The sequence below is a fragment of the Emericellopsis cladophorae genome (genome assembly GCF_022114955.1).
Source record: "Emericellopsis cladophorae strain MUM 19.33 chromosome Unknown NODE_3_length_1261782_cov_116_963312, whole genome shotgun sequence".
In the NCBI taxonomy this organism is placed as follows: Eukaryota; Fungi; Ascomycota; class Sordariomycetes; order Hypocreales; family Bionectriaceae; genus Emericellopsis; species Emericellopsis cladophorae.
In genome coordinates, this window is record NW_026250928.1 from 172,072 (window position 1) to 187,520 (window position 15,449).

Genomic DNA, 15,449 nt, shown 5'->3' on the forward strand with positions numbered 1-15,449 from the left:
GTCCCTGAGTAGCTCCCTATCTATATTTGAATGGTGCTCACGACACCATCCGTCTGTCCGTCCCCATGCTGATTACCCAAAACTCCAGATGTGATAAGATATGCGAGTCCATAACGTCGTAAAAGATGCTCGTGATGCGATGTGTGAGGGAGGAAAACAAAAGGGGGGTTTCGTTCGGTCGCTTAATGGGTATATCCGTCTGTCCTTCTTTTCTGACTGTCTACATTTCAAAGATCCAAATCTGCGGAAACACACATTGTTAGCAACGACAGTCACAAATAAAGGGGGACCGCCATTTCACTCACGTCCAGCTTTCCTATTTCCTGCCTCGCCTTCCTGGCGTGGGATCTCGCACTCGACATGGCCATGTCCAGATCATCTTGGTCGCCCATGGTGATCATATCACCATCGGGCATGTCCTCGTCCTTAATCTTGATCTTGAACCGTCGTCCCTCGAGTCCAAACTTGTCACGCACTCGGTCGAGAAAGTCGGGGTACTCCACGGCGATGCCGACCATGATGTACCGCACGTCGTCTGCGGCATGCGCTTTGACTCGAATCTTCTTCACGTCGGGACCACGACGAGAGCGCGTGCTGGAGGATGTGGTCGACGACGCACCCGTTGCCGCCCTTCGAACGGGGAGCATTTCAAAGTCATCTTCATTGACCGAGGCGTCGTCGTAATCCGAGGCCGGGTCATCGTCGTTTGTGTACCGAGACGGTGGCGCGGACGGCTGTCGATTGCTGCCCCGGCGGGAGGGGCCCTGGGGAGGCCGGTACATGTCGTATACCTCGCCCGGGTATTGCTCCTCGGCAATATTAGCCTGCGTCTGTTTCCACTGCTGCGCTGCGGGTGCTTGACCGCGCTGTGACATGTTCCGCGCCGGGGCGCGCGAGGACGACGACGGGGGTGGCCGGGCGTCTGGCGGAGACGCGGCCTTCTCGTACCCCTTGGACGAGACGGGGGCAATGTTGAGCTTGGCGAGCTGCGGCTTGGTGCCGTTGCGGACGGAGGCGCCTCGGGAGGGTAAGCGGGCTTCAGCCTCGGGAGGTGGTGTTGGCGGGAACATATTACGATTGCCAGGAGGCTCCGACTGTTGTCGGCGCGATTGCAGGCCGGGCCTGACGAGATTCGAGGCGGCGAAGGAGATGTTGTCGGGCGGGCGGTCGTCCCGTGATTCAGCGCGTGCGGACTGGCTGTGTTAGTGGTGGATGACACGGGCGCTCTATGGGCATGGATCTGTCGCTCACATTCTTGATCTCGGAGCCAGCGAAGCCGGTGAAAGCATTGGTGCGATCCGATGCCGCCACGAGACGGGCTTTGCCGAGGTAGTCTTTGGTTTTGAGGTTGCGAACCTTGGCCTCGTTCGGTCGGTATACGACGCCGACGGGTATCGAGAAGACTGTGTATCCCTTTGTCTGGCGTCAGTCGATGGAACATGAGCTGCGTCTGCCAACTTACATCTGCCTCGTCCTGGATCGCCTCATCAATCACGTTGTGATCCTCCACCACCTTTTCTTTCACCGCATACGTCAGGTCTTGCATGCCTGGCTCCTTTTGCTGCAAATAGATGTAGCACAGGCCGCGATTGAAGAGCACTTCGCACGAGTAGAGCTTGAAGAGGAGGCCGAGCTGCGCATAGTCAATCATCGTGTTGCCGCGAAGGTAGAGGAGCGTGTCGTTGAAGTTGGCCAATGCCTCCTCAAAGTCGCCGAGCAGGAAATTCGACACGCCCTGTTGGAAGTAGGCCACGGCGAGGTATTGATCTAACCGGACAGCCCTCTGGTAGCATTCCACCTGGAGCCCACGTTAAACACTGCGACAGAGTCAATTGGCACGGTTTCACTTACGGCCTTCTCATGCTCGCCGAGAGTAGCGTGGATCACGCCCATGTTGAAGAGGATCTTGCTTGTGTCGCCAATCTTGTCGAACTCGTTCAGGGCGTCGTCGAATTCATTGTTGTCGTACCGCGCAAGGGCGGCAACCCACGTCTCGATTTCCTATACTCATGGTGAGCCCCTTGATCGAGCATGCGAGGGTCCCTCGGGACTGTCACTGACCTGCTTCAAAGACATGGTTGCTCCCGCGTGCGCAGTGCAACAAGGACCAGCGACTGGACGCGACGGACAGCGCTCGAATGGACGTCTTGTTGAATAGCAAGGACAGCAGAGTTTTCCTTTCTCGCAGCGCAGAGTATATGCAGGAGTAGGTACGATTCCCGGGGACTTGGGCGCTTGTGGTCCTTAAGGAAATGTTGACCGGGATGGCTGAGTGAATGTCCCCCGCTTCAGCGTGGTCAATTGGTTCGAGTGGCGGGTAGCGCTCGATGGATCTTGGGGGACTTGGCGCTACCTGGACTGGATCGGCCGGCGGCTCCAGAAGCTTGGTCAGTGGACCGACGGAATGGTTGGTCACTCGAGTCAAGCACGTTGTCAGTCACTCGCGCAAGCTGAGCTCCAGTCGAGAATGATGAATCGTTCGAGAATGAATCACTTCCGAGCTCGACGCCAGATGCTTCGCCTCGGTCCTGGCCTCTCTGGTTGTGATCGTGCTCTCCTGTGCTGGTGTCGGTGATCGAATCGGTTGTTGACGGCCCTGGCTATTTTTGGTGCAGCAGAGCAACAGAGTGGTGAAGACGGCAGCCTCACCGCGCGTGGCGCGCAGGGAACGGGAACGGGGACGGGGACGGGACGGAATCACACACAGACTATCGAAGCCAAGTGAGCGTAATTAGCTTGTCGTGTGCAGCTATATCGTGAGTGAACCAGTAAGCGAGTGGATGACAGCCAGTGTCGGTGATTAGCAGAAAGGAGGGACGCTGAGAGAGAAACCAGCTCTACTCGAGCAGCAGGAAAGCAGTCCCAGGAGGAGGCTAGAAACGGGCGAGTTGGTATATCAATCAACTGTCACAGACACGGCATCGATCTGATGCGAATCCATGGCAAGCGGGAGCTTGGATCTCACCAGGGCTCACGGCAAGCTCTCTGACTATCCCAAACACTTGTCCGGTAGCTGTGTTGCAGGGGGTTTCAACATCCCCGGAATGGACTAGAAGCTCCTGAAAGGAGGTGTGGCCGATCTTGAGTACGGATTGATACTTGTAGCTACCAGTCTCAGTCGGGTTCACGATCAATTAGTTTCGCGTGGCTCAAGGTCAAACGCTACGGCAAACGCAACGGTGCAGCCGGGAGATGCTCAGGATACCACGTCCTGCACTCCGAGCCGGCTAGTATCCATGTGAATCGTGCTGTGCCCGGATGCTGTCGTCATCGTGGGACAACAAGACAATCAATGGAACCCGTATTTGCAGCGGTCTCGAGGCCAAAGGTGAGTGATTGAGCGGCTCCTGTGCATGATCAGTTGAGACACTGGTTGTTGCATATGCAGGTCACTGAGGTCAGTCGTCGTGGAGACGCCTCGACTGCCCTGTGAGTGACAGTGACCACCACACCACGCCTAGGGTTCTGGACAGGGGTCAGAAGGGTGGCGTACGCAGATATTGTCACCTCGAGCAAGATTAAGCAATGAAGCCACCGCTGCAAAGAGGTGTCACTTGGGGAAAAGAACTCGCGTGGCCGACATCGTGCATTTTTCGTGCAGCTGGAAGCACCCATGACGTCCCGTCGTTAAGCGCCGAGTGCCTACGCTTGTGCGTGGCTAGCGCATGCCGTCTAAGTGACCGCTGCCAGCCTTGCCAGATATGGTGGTTTGGACGGTGCTTCACAAAGGCCTCGTGCACCTTGTCGAGCGACTGATAAGTCGTTGACGTGGAGCAATTGAGGGACTGGAGGTTGTGAAGAAGGACGATTCGGCATCACAGTGGAGAGACCTGACGCGGTTCTAGTCAGAGGTCACATGGTGATTGTCTTGGCGGGGCGTCTTTGACAGGCGCGTACGTATTAACTTAGCACTAGCAATTATTTCATGACAAGGCACCCGATAGCTGGAACGAAGACATTATCAAACAATGTTGTTGATGTCTTGAGCTTTGCAGGTCAAGTAAGCCTGTTCAAGAAGATCAATGGCGATCGGCACTGCATGTACATGTACATCAATGACGGATCCTTTAGCAGAGAACCACAGTGCATGAGGTAGGTACATTGCTCGACCATTGATCAACTCATGTCTCCTGATGCTGGCCTGCACCTGCAGCGGACCGACAAAAGCTTAATGCCAGACAGCTCCATTCCTACAGACGTCCCTCACAGGGTCAAACTTTTGGAATGTTTGAGACGAAAAGGCGGCCTGGTGAACGTCTCAGCTTGCCGGACGCGGGTCCTTCATCCGGACTACCGGCAGGCCGTTTGATCGACGGCCGCGCCAACGCTTCATGAGAGCACTCTGTAACCTCACCAGGTAGTAATCATTAGACGGAACGTACATTCCATCATGCAGAAATGCAAGAGACGCATCATCATTCTCATCAATCATTTCGATCATTACCTAGGCGTGCGACTGACAACATACCCTCACCTCACAGCATGCCCTTGGCCACCTCCTCCTTTCGCTCGTCCCACAGCGTCTTGCCCGTGCATGAGCAGACCGTCTTGTCGTTATCCCAGACGCCCGCACTCCGAGCGATGACGCCGACGACAGTGTCCTCGTCGTTCTGCAAGCCTCCGTCCGACTCCTCCTGGCGGGTGAGGACCATGGCGTGCCCGATGGCCTCCCAGATCTGGAAACCGTGATCGACAAAGGCTGAGCCGCGTCCTGACTTGTCCACCTCCACAGCGCCGAGCTCACCCTTGTCCTTCCATACCGGTCCGGTGGACGCAGCGCCTTCGGCCAGGCTGCCGTACTCTCGGATCGTGGCGCGGTATGTTCCTGGCGAGACGCCCCGGACGGTCAGATCGACCAGTGTTCGTCCGGAGCCGACCTCGACCATGCGCGCCAGACCTCGAACCTCGCGGTCTGTGCCCTCGTGCTGCGTCTGGCGCTTATCCACAAATGTCTCTAAAATGCTCACTGCTGCGCCTGTCCCTCGTCAGTATCCGCACCGTCCTGTCGCCGAGGGCGCCGTACTGTTCGATGCACCGGTGCCACGCAAGATGGCATCTCGGCCGGTCTCCTGGATAGCTTCCACTATCGCGGACGGGGCAGCCGACCCCTCAATGGTGACCAGTTGCTCTTGGACATTGCCTTCCACCCTGGTGATACCGCCAAGCTTGTGGAGCGCGTCCGAAACTGATTTGACACAACCCTCACACGACAACGGCACGGCAAACTGGGTCTGGACTCTGAGTCAGAAAATGACCAGAGATTCTGTGAGGGAAACGCACTTGGAATGTATGGTTAACGGTCATCCTGCCGGTCGATGTCGTCTTTGACTCGTTCACGTTGAATGAGCTCGGGTCTGTAGCGCTTGCTGAGGGGGCCAGTGGTCGGTTGAAATAGCGATATGCCGTGAATCCGGCAACCAGTCCTGAGGTCAATGATAGCGCATTCAATCTCGGAGCCATCAATGACAAAGGAAATCAAGATGAGATCATTACATGTATGTATGGCATGTTGCTTTGAAATCGCCGGGTCGCCCTCGGAGTTCCGTAAAGTCATGTGACATTTCCAGTGCGCCGCCAATATGGATGACTCAGCCTCCAAACTTTCCTGAGCCGGCCGCGAATCTCGAAATCCATCGCGCTCGGCCTCACCATCAGAGCGGACGGTCAACCCACTCCACATTGCCCATTGACAGCACGTCGCGCCCGCAAAGATTCTGTCGCTGATCACCTGAGAGTGGTCGACAGGTCGCCGCCATGTCACAGAACCTGGGCTTGGTGCGTCCAACCCCCTAACCCCTCTGGCGAGCGCCCCAAAGCTAACTGCCATCCCTCTAGACCCGCCTCGCCTACTCGCGAGTATGGCATCACATCTCAGCTATCGCTCCCCATCCGACGCTGTCTACCAAGGTCGCCCCGGCTGAGATCACGCCCCCGTCCATGGGCCGCCTCGCCTCCCGCATCGCGATGATCCTCATGGGCAAGCACAAGCCGATCTGGGACCCCTCGACTGACTGCGGCGACTACGTCGTCGTGACCAACTGCGCCCGCCTCCACATCACGGGCCGCAAGTACTGGCAGAAGAAGTACTACAGGCACAGCACGAAGCCCGGCCAGCTCAAGTCGCTGACAATGGACGAGCTCATGGGGAAGCAGGGCGGCAGCGAGGTCTTGCGGCGGGCGGTGAGCGGCATGCTGCCCAAGAACAGGTTGAGGGACAAGCGGCTCGCACGACTCAAGGTCTTTGAGGGTGACGCGCACCCGTACAAGCCCAATTTGGTCCGGTTCGGAGGCAAGGTCGTGGGGACACAGGGATGGGACGCCATGGTCGAGTCGATACGCGAGACGGACAAGAAGAGGTTATAATAATGCCTCGGAAGACTGATGCGGGTGGATATGTATCATTTGTATTATACGTACGAAGAGGGCGGCATCGTACTGCGGACATGGCATGGCTTGATTCTGGGTTTCAACGGTAGCAGCGGTCATGATAATTGTATTGCTATATAAGAGAGACACCGTACTCCGGAGTATTTCAACTAGGCTTCCAAAAAAAAAAAAAAAAAAAAAAAAGGTTTTGTCAAAGCTCCCTGTCACCTCTTATAGCTTGGGCTTGGCGTCCTTCTCACTAGTTCAAGTCAGCTTGTTGAGCCTGAATGGCCAGGACGACACACCTACCCTCGCGACACCTCACACTTGATCAGACCGTTGGGTCCCGATTGCGGCACATAGACCTCGGCGTCCTTGCCTGTGTTCTTGATCCCCTTGTGCCAGCTCAAGTCTGTCCGTGTGAGTCAGCAATCACATCAATACATGTACGCACAAGCACAAGGGGGGGAAGGGGGGGACCGACCTAGTTCAAAGTAGTGCTTGTTGGGCAGCGAGTACTCGACGTGGTTGACGCCAGGCACGGCCTCGAGGATGTTCTCGCACATCTTGTACATGGTAGCCTGGACGCTCGCACTGTTGTCCTCGGCAAACTGCTTGAGGGTGATTTTGCGTGCGGCCTCCCAAGCCTGGTCAAACTGGGGCGCGGCCTTTTCGACAGCCTGAACGTCGGCGAACCTGGCCCACTTCCACGTCGAGTCCACGTCCGTCGACAAGATACGGTCCCACGTCTCGGGCAGAGTGGTGTACTCGTCGCGGAGGAAGCCGTGAAAGGCAGAGCCGGTGGACTTGAGGACCGTCAAGCCCTGGATGCCGCTGTCAACGGCGATGCCCTCGCCGCGGTGCGCCGTTGCCTCGACGGTCCTCTTCTCCTCGCCGTCGCGCAGGAAGCTGTGCGGGTGCGGCGTGCCGTCAATGTCCATCCTCGTCCAGCGGTGGGTCACCACCTTGACGTGCGCCGCGTGGATATGCCCATACTTTTCGATAAAGTGGCTGCTCAAGGTGGCGGCGTACACCTCGGGGGGGTGAACGGTGGACTGTTTGGCGGTGATGTAGATTGTGTTCTTGATGGAGTCTGTGGCGACGACGACTGAGTTGTCGGCGTGCGTGTAAGAGCTCGCAATGTCGCCCTCGAGAAGGCAGCAAACGGTCATCTCGTAGACGGTCTGGACGCCGGTCGCCTGGTCGCGATGGACCTTGTAGACGCGGACATTGTCCTTGCCGTAGCGCGCTGATGATACGAAAGGCATGGTGGTGGTGGTGGTGGTGGTGATGTTGAGCGGAGAGAAGAAGATAAGGGTGGTGAGTTACGACTACGTATGATAAGAGTCAGCAACACGTGAAGATGGCGGATAATGCGCGCGAACAGCGATTTGAGATGGAGCGGAAGGATGCTATGAGATTCAATGTGGAATGGGATTGCGGGAGGTTTTAAATATGTGTCCCAATGGATCAAACCACAGGTTCCTGTCTGGCGTGAGTGATCGAGTGGCATGGAGCGAGTGAGGCTCGTGGTCCAGTCGCTACCCGGAGAACGCCGAACGCCCTGCGCGCTCAACACCGAAACCTCAACAACGCATCCACGGGGTGGGATGAGGCCATTTGGGCGCTGAGGCTGATGCGGCTGTTGCGGGAGATAACCGGAAGAGATGACTTAGGTCCGTCCCTACCTGGTACTCACGATGCCTCTCCAGAGGGCATGTTCTAAGGCATTTGTCGCGACAGTCGCGCACTGACATACACAGCAAGGCACGAGTATAAGTGCAAGCAAGGTCTAGCTATTAGGGTAGGGAAATAATTAATCAGATCCTCTTGCAGGCCCGCCGTTCACATCGCCTAGATATCGCCTAGATATCGATAAGAACAGATGGTAGGCACTCTTTAATTTACTCTGGTAGTGCAGCCTCGACTTTATCACCTGCTGTTGTCCGTACCTTTCCTTGGATACCAGCGGGATTGTCCAGCCCCACCGTGACCTTGACCTCGAACTGGACGATGCATCTACAACGTACGATCACATCAACAGCCGTCACGAATCAAGCGACCAGCCAATCGATTCGACGTTTCTCGGTCGACCAAAGGCTCCTCGAACCGCCTGCCAAGGCGAGACGACACCCCAGGAGCCGCTGCGGCCAGCCTTCCCAAGTCTCAGCGCAATCGATCCCCAGCATCGGGTCAGCCTTGGCGACCTCGACCGCCTCCACCGAGACAATCGGCCGATATTTACACGTCAAAGACGACGAGCAATCTTGAGGCTCACCAGAAGTCTTCCCAGCAACCGAATTCGCATGCGCCACCTCCCGTGCCGACTGAACACCTAGTCACAAGCTGACCTAACGAATGCCCACGATCCTCGCCAGGGCACCGTCCCAGCCGGTGGGCCAGCCGTCGCTGTCGACGCCATGGCGGGACCACCGCCCTCCCAGAACGCCAAGGGCGCGACAGCTCTGAACATGGCGCAGAAGCCGGCCGGTCGAACGAGCTACGAGCGTGAGGGCGGCGGTCTACAGCCACCCGCTGCCGTCAGCGCGGCGGGGGGGCGGACGCTCTCAGCATCGACGGCGCGGTCGGCTGCGGGGAGCTTCAACCCATCCTTTGCCCCGGGCAGCTTCAGCTCCGAGCTGCGCAGCCAAATGTCCTCCAGCAGGGCCGGCAGCCGCATGGACGTCGGCTCCATGTACCCCGGCAACATCATGGACAAGGTCGACGAAGACGAGGACGACACGGCGGCCCAGCAGGCCCTCGTCGCCCTCAAGGACCGCCTGAACCGCGAGCTCAAGATCAGGGAGGGCAGCGAGAATATGCTCGAGGCCCTGAACGCGAAAAAGGCCAAGCAGACCAAGGAGCAGCGCCAGCGGGTCGAGGCCGAGCTCAGCGCGAGCAACTCCAGGATCCGGGCCCTGAAGCAGAAGATAGCAGACATCCAACACACAAGGACCACGCCGCAGCAGCAGCCGACGACCCCGACGAAGCAACGCGAGAGACTCATGTCCAACGGCATGAAGTCGCCCCCCAACCTCTCGAGGTCGGATCTGGGATCGGACGTGGACGAGTCGACGGAGAGCCCGACATATGCACTTACGGAGCTGCTCCAGGCGCTAGAGGTTGAGGGCATGACGCCAGAGTACTATGTGAGCCGCGGGAACCAGCTCGTCGACCTCTTCAAGAGGCACCCGACCCTCAAGTACGACCTCATGTGGTCCGTGTTTGGGCTGCGGATGCAGGTCATGCTGTTGAGCGAGAGTCGCGAGGTGGTCGCCGCGGGCTACCGCATGACGCGATACGCCATATCAGACCGGGCGTCTCTCCGGAAGATTCGCAGTCTGAACACAGACTACGTCGTGGTTCGGTCTCTCAACAACTATCGCAAGGCAGACGTGGAGCGCGAGCAGGCGCTCAAGTTTGTGCGCGCCTTTCTCGACGTCAAGGACGGCGTCAAGGAGATCTCCCGCGCCATTGTGCGCACCATTGTGGCCATTGCTGAAGCTGGTGACGACCGCCGGCCCAACATGCCCGTCGCCGAGCAAGACGCCGACCGATTACGACCGATATGCATAGAGACGTTGGCGGAGATCCTGGTGCGCGACCCGCGGCTACTAGTTGCTTCGGGCGGCATGGGCCCCTTGTCAGAGGCACTGGCCGAAGGAACCTACAAAGCGCCCGAGAGTCTCGCGGCATCTATTCTGTACCTTTTGGATACCCCGAGGCGACGGAAATATGTGCAGCCTGGCTACGGCCTCGACGTACTGTTCACGGCCTTTACAGACCATATGATCAGTGACGACAGTGTGCTCAAGCAGAACGCCAAGGCCATCGCAGCAAGTCTCAAGTCATGGTCTGGGCTCATGTCGCTCAGCATGTACAACTTTCGGGCCGTACGCTCTCTCATCAGCTGCATGATACTGCCCAGCGCGTCGATAAGAGAAACAATCTTGGACTTGTTCTTCTCGCTACTGAGGATCAAGCCGCCGGCGTGGGCTACATCATTCTTGGCCGGACGACGCCTCACAACGTATGGACGCGTGGCAAACCTCAAGGGTGCTGGCAGAGAAAGGGGCGCGTCCATCTACGTTGAGGAGGATGGCGGGGAGCAGAACTTTGTCGAGCACTACACGGCTCTGCTGCTGGCCGTCTTTATCAAAGCAGATCTGCTCAAGAGTTTGCTCCACATTGCACAGACGGAGGAGGATCCCATGCTGAAGCGGAAGACGACCCTGCTCCTGAGCGAGGTCTTGAAGCTGGCTAGCCGTCTGTTGCCGCCCTCCTGGAGCAGCGAGCTGCAGTTACTCCCCGATCTCTTCAATGCAGCGGCGAGTTTCAAGAACCAAGACTACCACATTGCGACGGGCGTCGTCTACCAGATGAGCAGCGTCAGCCGCACGCTTTACCGGAGCACGCCATCAGGGGCCATGCCGGGGATGCTGCCCAGCAGCAACAGCATGAGCGATCTGACATTGCTGGATGACCAGCCCAAGTCTCATGCCGCCGTCGTGTTTGACGATGCCACGTTTCGACAGCTGCTCATCGACTCTCGTGTTCTCAACCACTCGAACTGGTCCAAGTGGGACTGGGATATCATATTCAAAATCATCGACGGGCCGCTCCAGGTCGGCAAGCGCTTGGAGGAGGCGATCAAAGCGTCAAAGTTCATGAAGCGCATTATGAGCTTCTACCGACCGTTCAAGTACAAGTTCGCAGAGGTCAAGAACACGCGAGGGACGCAGAAATACGTCAAGGTGGGCTGCGCTTTGATGCACGCGCTGCTGCAGTCACCAGAGGGCGTGAGGTTCCTGGCGGACAGCAAGCTGCTCAGACAGGTTGCCGAGTGTCTCGCACAATGCGATCCGGTAAGGTCCAATTCTGCTGCACAAAGTATCGAAATTCCCGTGACTGACTTGAAACTAGACCAGTGGCCTCACAGCGCAGTATCCCATGTTCTCCCCCGACCGCCTGCTCGACACGCTCTGCGGTGGGTACTTCCCGATGCTGGGCGTGTTGAGTGGCGATCCCCGGGGCCTGCAGCTCCTCGAGCGTTGGCGCATGTTCAACATGATGTACCACATTGTCGACTTGAAACAGCGGCCGGACCTGATCAAGCTGCTGCTGTCCAGCTTTGACTACACCGTGCAGGGCCACCCGCGGGTGCTGCTGTCCAAGGCCCTCACCGCCGGCACAAAGGACATTCGCATCCACGCGACCAATGCCCTGCGTAAACATGCCATTCGGCCGACGCCCTCGATCAACAGCCAGGGGGGCATGGGCGATTCAAAGTGGGCGATCCAGCTCCTGGTCACGCAACTCTACGACCCCGAGGTGGACGTCTGCTCGACGGCCATCAAGATCCTGGAGAAGGCGTGCAACCGGAAGCCGTCGCTCGAGTACATTGTCGAGTGCCGGCCGTCCCTCGACCACCTGGGTGAGATTGGCGCGCCACTTTTGCTGCGCTTCCTGTCGACGTCCATTGGGTATCACTACCTGGACGGGCTGGACTACATCAGCAACGAGATGGACGACTGGTTCCTCGGCCGCAACGACACCTACGTGCACATGATCGAGGCCAGCCTGGCCAGGGCCTTTTTGGTGGCTCCGGATGACCAGAGCCACCGGATGAGCCTCTTTGACGATGCCGACGCAGAAGCGGACTTTCACGATAACCACGTGCCGCCACACTTCTACCGAGAGCTGACTCGTACGCAAGAGGGCTGTCGCTTGCTGAACGACAAGGGCCACTTTGAAGAGTTTGCGTCGACGATTCGCAACCACGGCATGCGGGCCACAGACCCCGAGACGCTGCTCAAGGTCAAGGGCGCCCTGTGGGCCGTCGGCAACGTCGGCTCCATGGAGCTGGGCGCTCCCTTTCTGGAGGGCAGCGACGTGGTCGAGCGGATCATTGCCATGGCCGAGTCGCACGACGTGATCAGCCTGCGCGGCACCGCCTTTTTTGTGCTGGGCCTCATCTCACGGTCCACCCACGGCCTCGAGATCCTGGCGGAGCACGGGTGGGACGCCAACACCACGCCCATGGGCACGTCGCTCGGCTTCTGCATCCCCAACGACCTGAGCAAGCTGCTGTCCCTGGTGCCGTGGAATGCCGAAAACGTGGCCAACATGCGCGTCCTCGACACCCAGTGCACCATCTCGACGCCGCCCGCCGTCAGTCCCGCGCGTCCCAACATGGATCCGGCGGAGCGGCCGCCGCTCGTCACCGACGAGGACATGAACAAGCGCATCCTGGAGCTGATTGTCGACCTCGGGAACATGGTGCTCTACAAGAAGGCGCTCGTGGAGCTGCAGAAGCTGCGGGCGCGCAAGCCGGCGGCCTTTAACCGCACCGACTTTTTCAAGGAGGTCATGGGGTTGATGGAGTGGAATCACTATCGCCTCGGGGTGCGGCGGATGGTGATTGACCTGTTTGACAAGAACGTGATGCGGCGGATTGTGTTTGACGAGGAGGGCAGCTCGAGCAGTGGGGAGGACGACGACGACGATGAAGAGGACGAAGAGGACGATGATGACTCAGAGGATGACGAAGAAGACACGGAAGAAGAGAGTGGCGGCGGTCGACTCATGGTGTCGCATGCTCGTCGCGGCCACGGCCCAGGTGGTGACGAAAGCAGCTCGGGCGACGACAGGACGGAACGCCAGAGGAGTATCAGCGAGCCGATGGAGCCCAAGGGCCAGATGATGCCTGCGCCGTTGAACATACGACGGTAAAGGATCTGTGTGTGTGTATGGAATTGTATCAGCGAAGGAGTTTGCCATCTTCTCATATGAGTTTATCATGTGCCACGAGACGTGGGGAAAATATCTACAGCCTGTTCCAGCAGGCACGTATCACTCACTTCTCAATGCTCCTTGGACTGAATGCTTGTGAGATTCATGTTCGTAGTCCATGAGTGAACAGACACGGGACTCCATGCTTGGCGGTTGAGTGAGTGTGTGTGCCTCATGGGGGTGGTCGGCCCACCTCCACCTGCACCTGTGCGTATGTCGTCAACTCGCTCATCTCCACCTGCACCATCTGCCTCTTTGACCCCTTTACAGTTTTCTGCAGACATTGCAAACATGGTGAAAGGTCGAGTGTTGGTAATTGCCGGGTCCGATCCGTCCGGCGGGGCGTAGGGAACACCTTTCCTCAGAGGCGCCTGCGTACATCTGCTAACAGGCGAGACAGAGGGCTCGAAGCCGATCAAAAGGTCATCGCGGCGCATGGCTGCTATGCCATGACGGCCACCACGGCCCTGACTGTGCAGAACACCCAGGGTGTGACGGACATTCACCATGTGCCCGTCGACTTTGTGCGGAAGCAGATTGACGCCGTCGTGGCGGATATCGGCGTCGACGTCGTCAAGACGGGTGAGTAGGGCTAAAATGGCTGTCAGAGGCAGCAGCTGCTCGCGCACTACTGCAACGACTGACCGTTCATCAGGTATGCTGGCGAGTAAAGAGGTCATCGAGATGCTGGACGGGGTTGTGAAGGAGTACAGGTTTCCTGAGCTTGTCATCGACCCGGTCATGGTATCAACGTCTGGCTCGACGCTTCTGCCCGAGACGGCAATCGAGATGCTCACACGTCTATTCCCCCATGCCTCTGTCGTCGCGCCCAATATTCCCGAGGCGAACCTCATCCTGGCGCAGTACAGCAAGGACGCCGTGGAGATCAAGTGTGCGGACGACATGGTCACGCTGGCTACACGGCTCCAGACGGCAATGGGGTCCCGTTGGGTCCTCGTCAAAGGCGGCCATTCACCCTTTGACGCACACCTCAAAGTGACCGGCGAGAATGTCAAGGTCGTCGACGTTCTTGTCGGAGCGGACGGGACTGTCGAGAAGATCGTGAGTGATTGGCAGGACAGCCAGAGCACGCACGGCACGGGGTGTTCCTTGGCTTGTGAGTTGCCGTCCGGTTTTTGCATGGCAGTCCGATACTGACAATGGATGACAGCTGCCATTGCCTCGAATCTTGCTGCGGGAAAGGACATGACCAGCTCTGTGCGAGCCGCTTGTCGCTACATCGAGGCGGGTATTCGAACAGCCCCTGGCCTAGGCCACGGCCACGGTCCACTGAACCACTTCCACTCGACAAAGGTCTTGCCCTTTTCTCCGTAGGTGCTCTCTTTGATGTCCGCGGCTTCGAATCTGGTGGGCTGACTGATGCAGAAACTATTTCCTCGAGTACCTCATCTCGAGACCAGATGTCAAGCCCATCTGGGATCGATTCGTGCACCATCCCTTTGTCATGGCCATGGGCGACGGCTCTTTGCCTCTCGATTCTTTCAAGAATTACATGATTCAAGACTATCTCTACCTTGTACGCTGCCACCCCAGACTCCTCCGCCTGCTGATCGATCATTGACTCCGTCCAGATTCACTTTGCGAGAGCGACCGCACTTGGCGCGTACAAGTCCAAGAACATGACGGACATAAGTCGCGCCAGCGAGATTGTCGCCCACATTATGACGGAGACAAAGCTGCACATCAAGTACTGCGAATCCTTTGGGATGTCTCTTGAGCAGATGGAGTCAACAGAAGAGCATCAGGGTAACGTTTCCATGTGTCCTACTCCTCGCCTGTAGTGTGCTGACCGGCAAAGCTTGCACCGCATACACACGCTACGTCGTCGACGTAGGCCAGTCCGAGGACTGGCTTGCCCTGCAGGTCGCCCAGGCACCATGCCTGCTGGGCTACGCAGCTGTGGCCCGTATGCTTCACCGACACCCCGAAACGAAGCGAAAGGACAACACATACTGGGAGTGGATCGAGAACTATATTGCCGAGGACTACTCTGAGGCTGTGAGGCTAGGTTCAGGTATTGCTCCTCCGGGTCCAGTATGAATGAAACGGGACTGACAACAGCAGACCTTCTGGAAGAGCACGCAGCACTACAGTCGCCAACGAGGGTGGAGGAGCTGGTCAAGATCTTTGTCCACGCCACCAAAGTACGTACACTCACAGCTTTTGCGTTCCTGCAAACCGGCTAACAGCTCTCAATAGATGGAGATTGGGTTCTGGGAAATGTTTCCTCACAAATAGACGGGACCAAATTAGTGAATCAAAAGGAGCTT

General features: G+C 57.7%; 5 protein-coding genes across 5 annotated transcripts; 2 read left to right on the forward strand and 3 right to left on the reverse strand.

The window, feature by feature from the left end:
- Nucleotides 1–220: 220 nt before the first annotated feature.
- Nucleotides 221–2,076, reverse strand: J7T54_007840 (Neutrophil cytosol factor-like protein; the record flags this gene model as incomplete). Its single annotated transcript, XM_051502409.1, has 6 exons — nt 221–241; nt 306–1,193; nt 1,252–1,413; nt 1,463–1,798; nt 1,852–2,001; nt 2,062–2,076. The coding sequence occupies 6 exons, from the start codon at nt 2,074–2,076 to the stop codon at nt 221–223; spliced, it is 1,572 nt and encodes a 523-aa protein (XP_051365603.1).
- Nucleotides 2,077–4,475: 2,399 nt separating this feature from the next.
- Nucleotides 4,476–5,304, reverse strand: J7T54_007841 (Superoxide dismutase 1 copper chaperone-like protein; the record flags this gene model as incomplete). The annotated part of the gene is made up of 3 exons (XM_051502410.1): nt 4,476–4,969; nt 5,024–5,231; nt 5,281–5,304. 3 exons carry the CDS (start codon nt 5,302–5,304, stop codon nt 4,476–4,478), a joined length of 726 nt encoding a protein of 241 aa, XP_051365604.1.
- Nucleotides 5,305–5,754: 450 nt separating this feature from the next.
- Nucleotides 5,755–6,363, forward strand: J7T54_007842 (mitochondrial 54S ribosomal protein YmL23; the record flags this gene model as incomplete). The annotated part of the gene is made up of 2 exons (XM_051502411.1): nt 5,755–5,775; nt 5,836–6,363. The coding sequence occupies 2 exons, from the start codon at nt 5,755–5,757 to the stop codon at nt 6,361–6,363; spliced, it is 549 nt and encodes a 182-aa protein (XP_051365605.1).
- Nucleotides 6,364–6,597: 234 nt separating this feature from the next.
- On the reverse strand, nt 6,598–7,634 carry J7T54_007843 (urate oxidase; the record flags this gene model as incomplete). Its single annotated transcript, XM_051502412.1, has 3 exons — nt 6,598–6,625; nt 6,676–6,778; nt 6,851–7,634. The coding sequence occupies 3 exons, from the start codon at nt 7,632–7,634 to the stop codon at nt 6,598–6,600; spliced, it is 915 nt and encodes a 304-aa protein (XP_051365606.1).
- Nucleotides 7,635–8,786: 1,152 nt separating this feature from the next.
- J7T54_007844 (uncharacterized protein) lies at nt 8,787–15,417 on the forward strand (the record flags this gene model as incomplete). Its single annotated transcript, XM_051502413.1, has 10 exons — nt 8,787–11,231; nt 11,290–13,094; nt 13,559–13,740; nt 13,814–14,275; nt 14,330–14,489; nt 14,545–14,695; nt 14,751–14,925; nt 14,978–15,193; nt 15,244–15,323; nt 15,379–15,417. 10 exons carry the CDS (start codon nt 8,787–8,789, stop codon nt 15,415–15,417), a joined length of 5,715 nt encoding a protein of 1,904 aa, XP_051365607.1.
- Between the last annotated feature and the right edge of the window lie 32 nt (nt 15,418–15,449).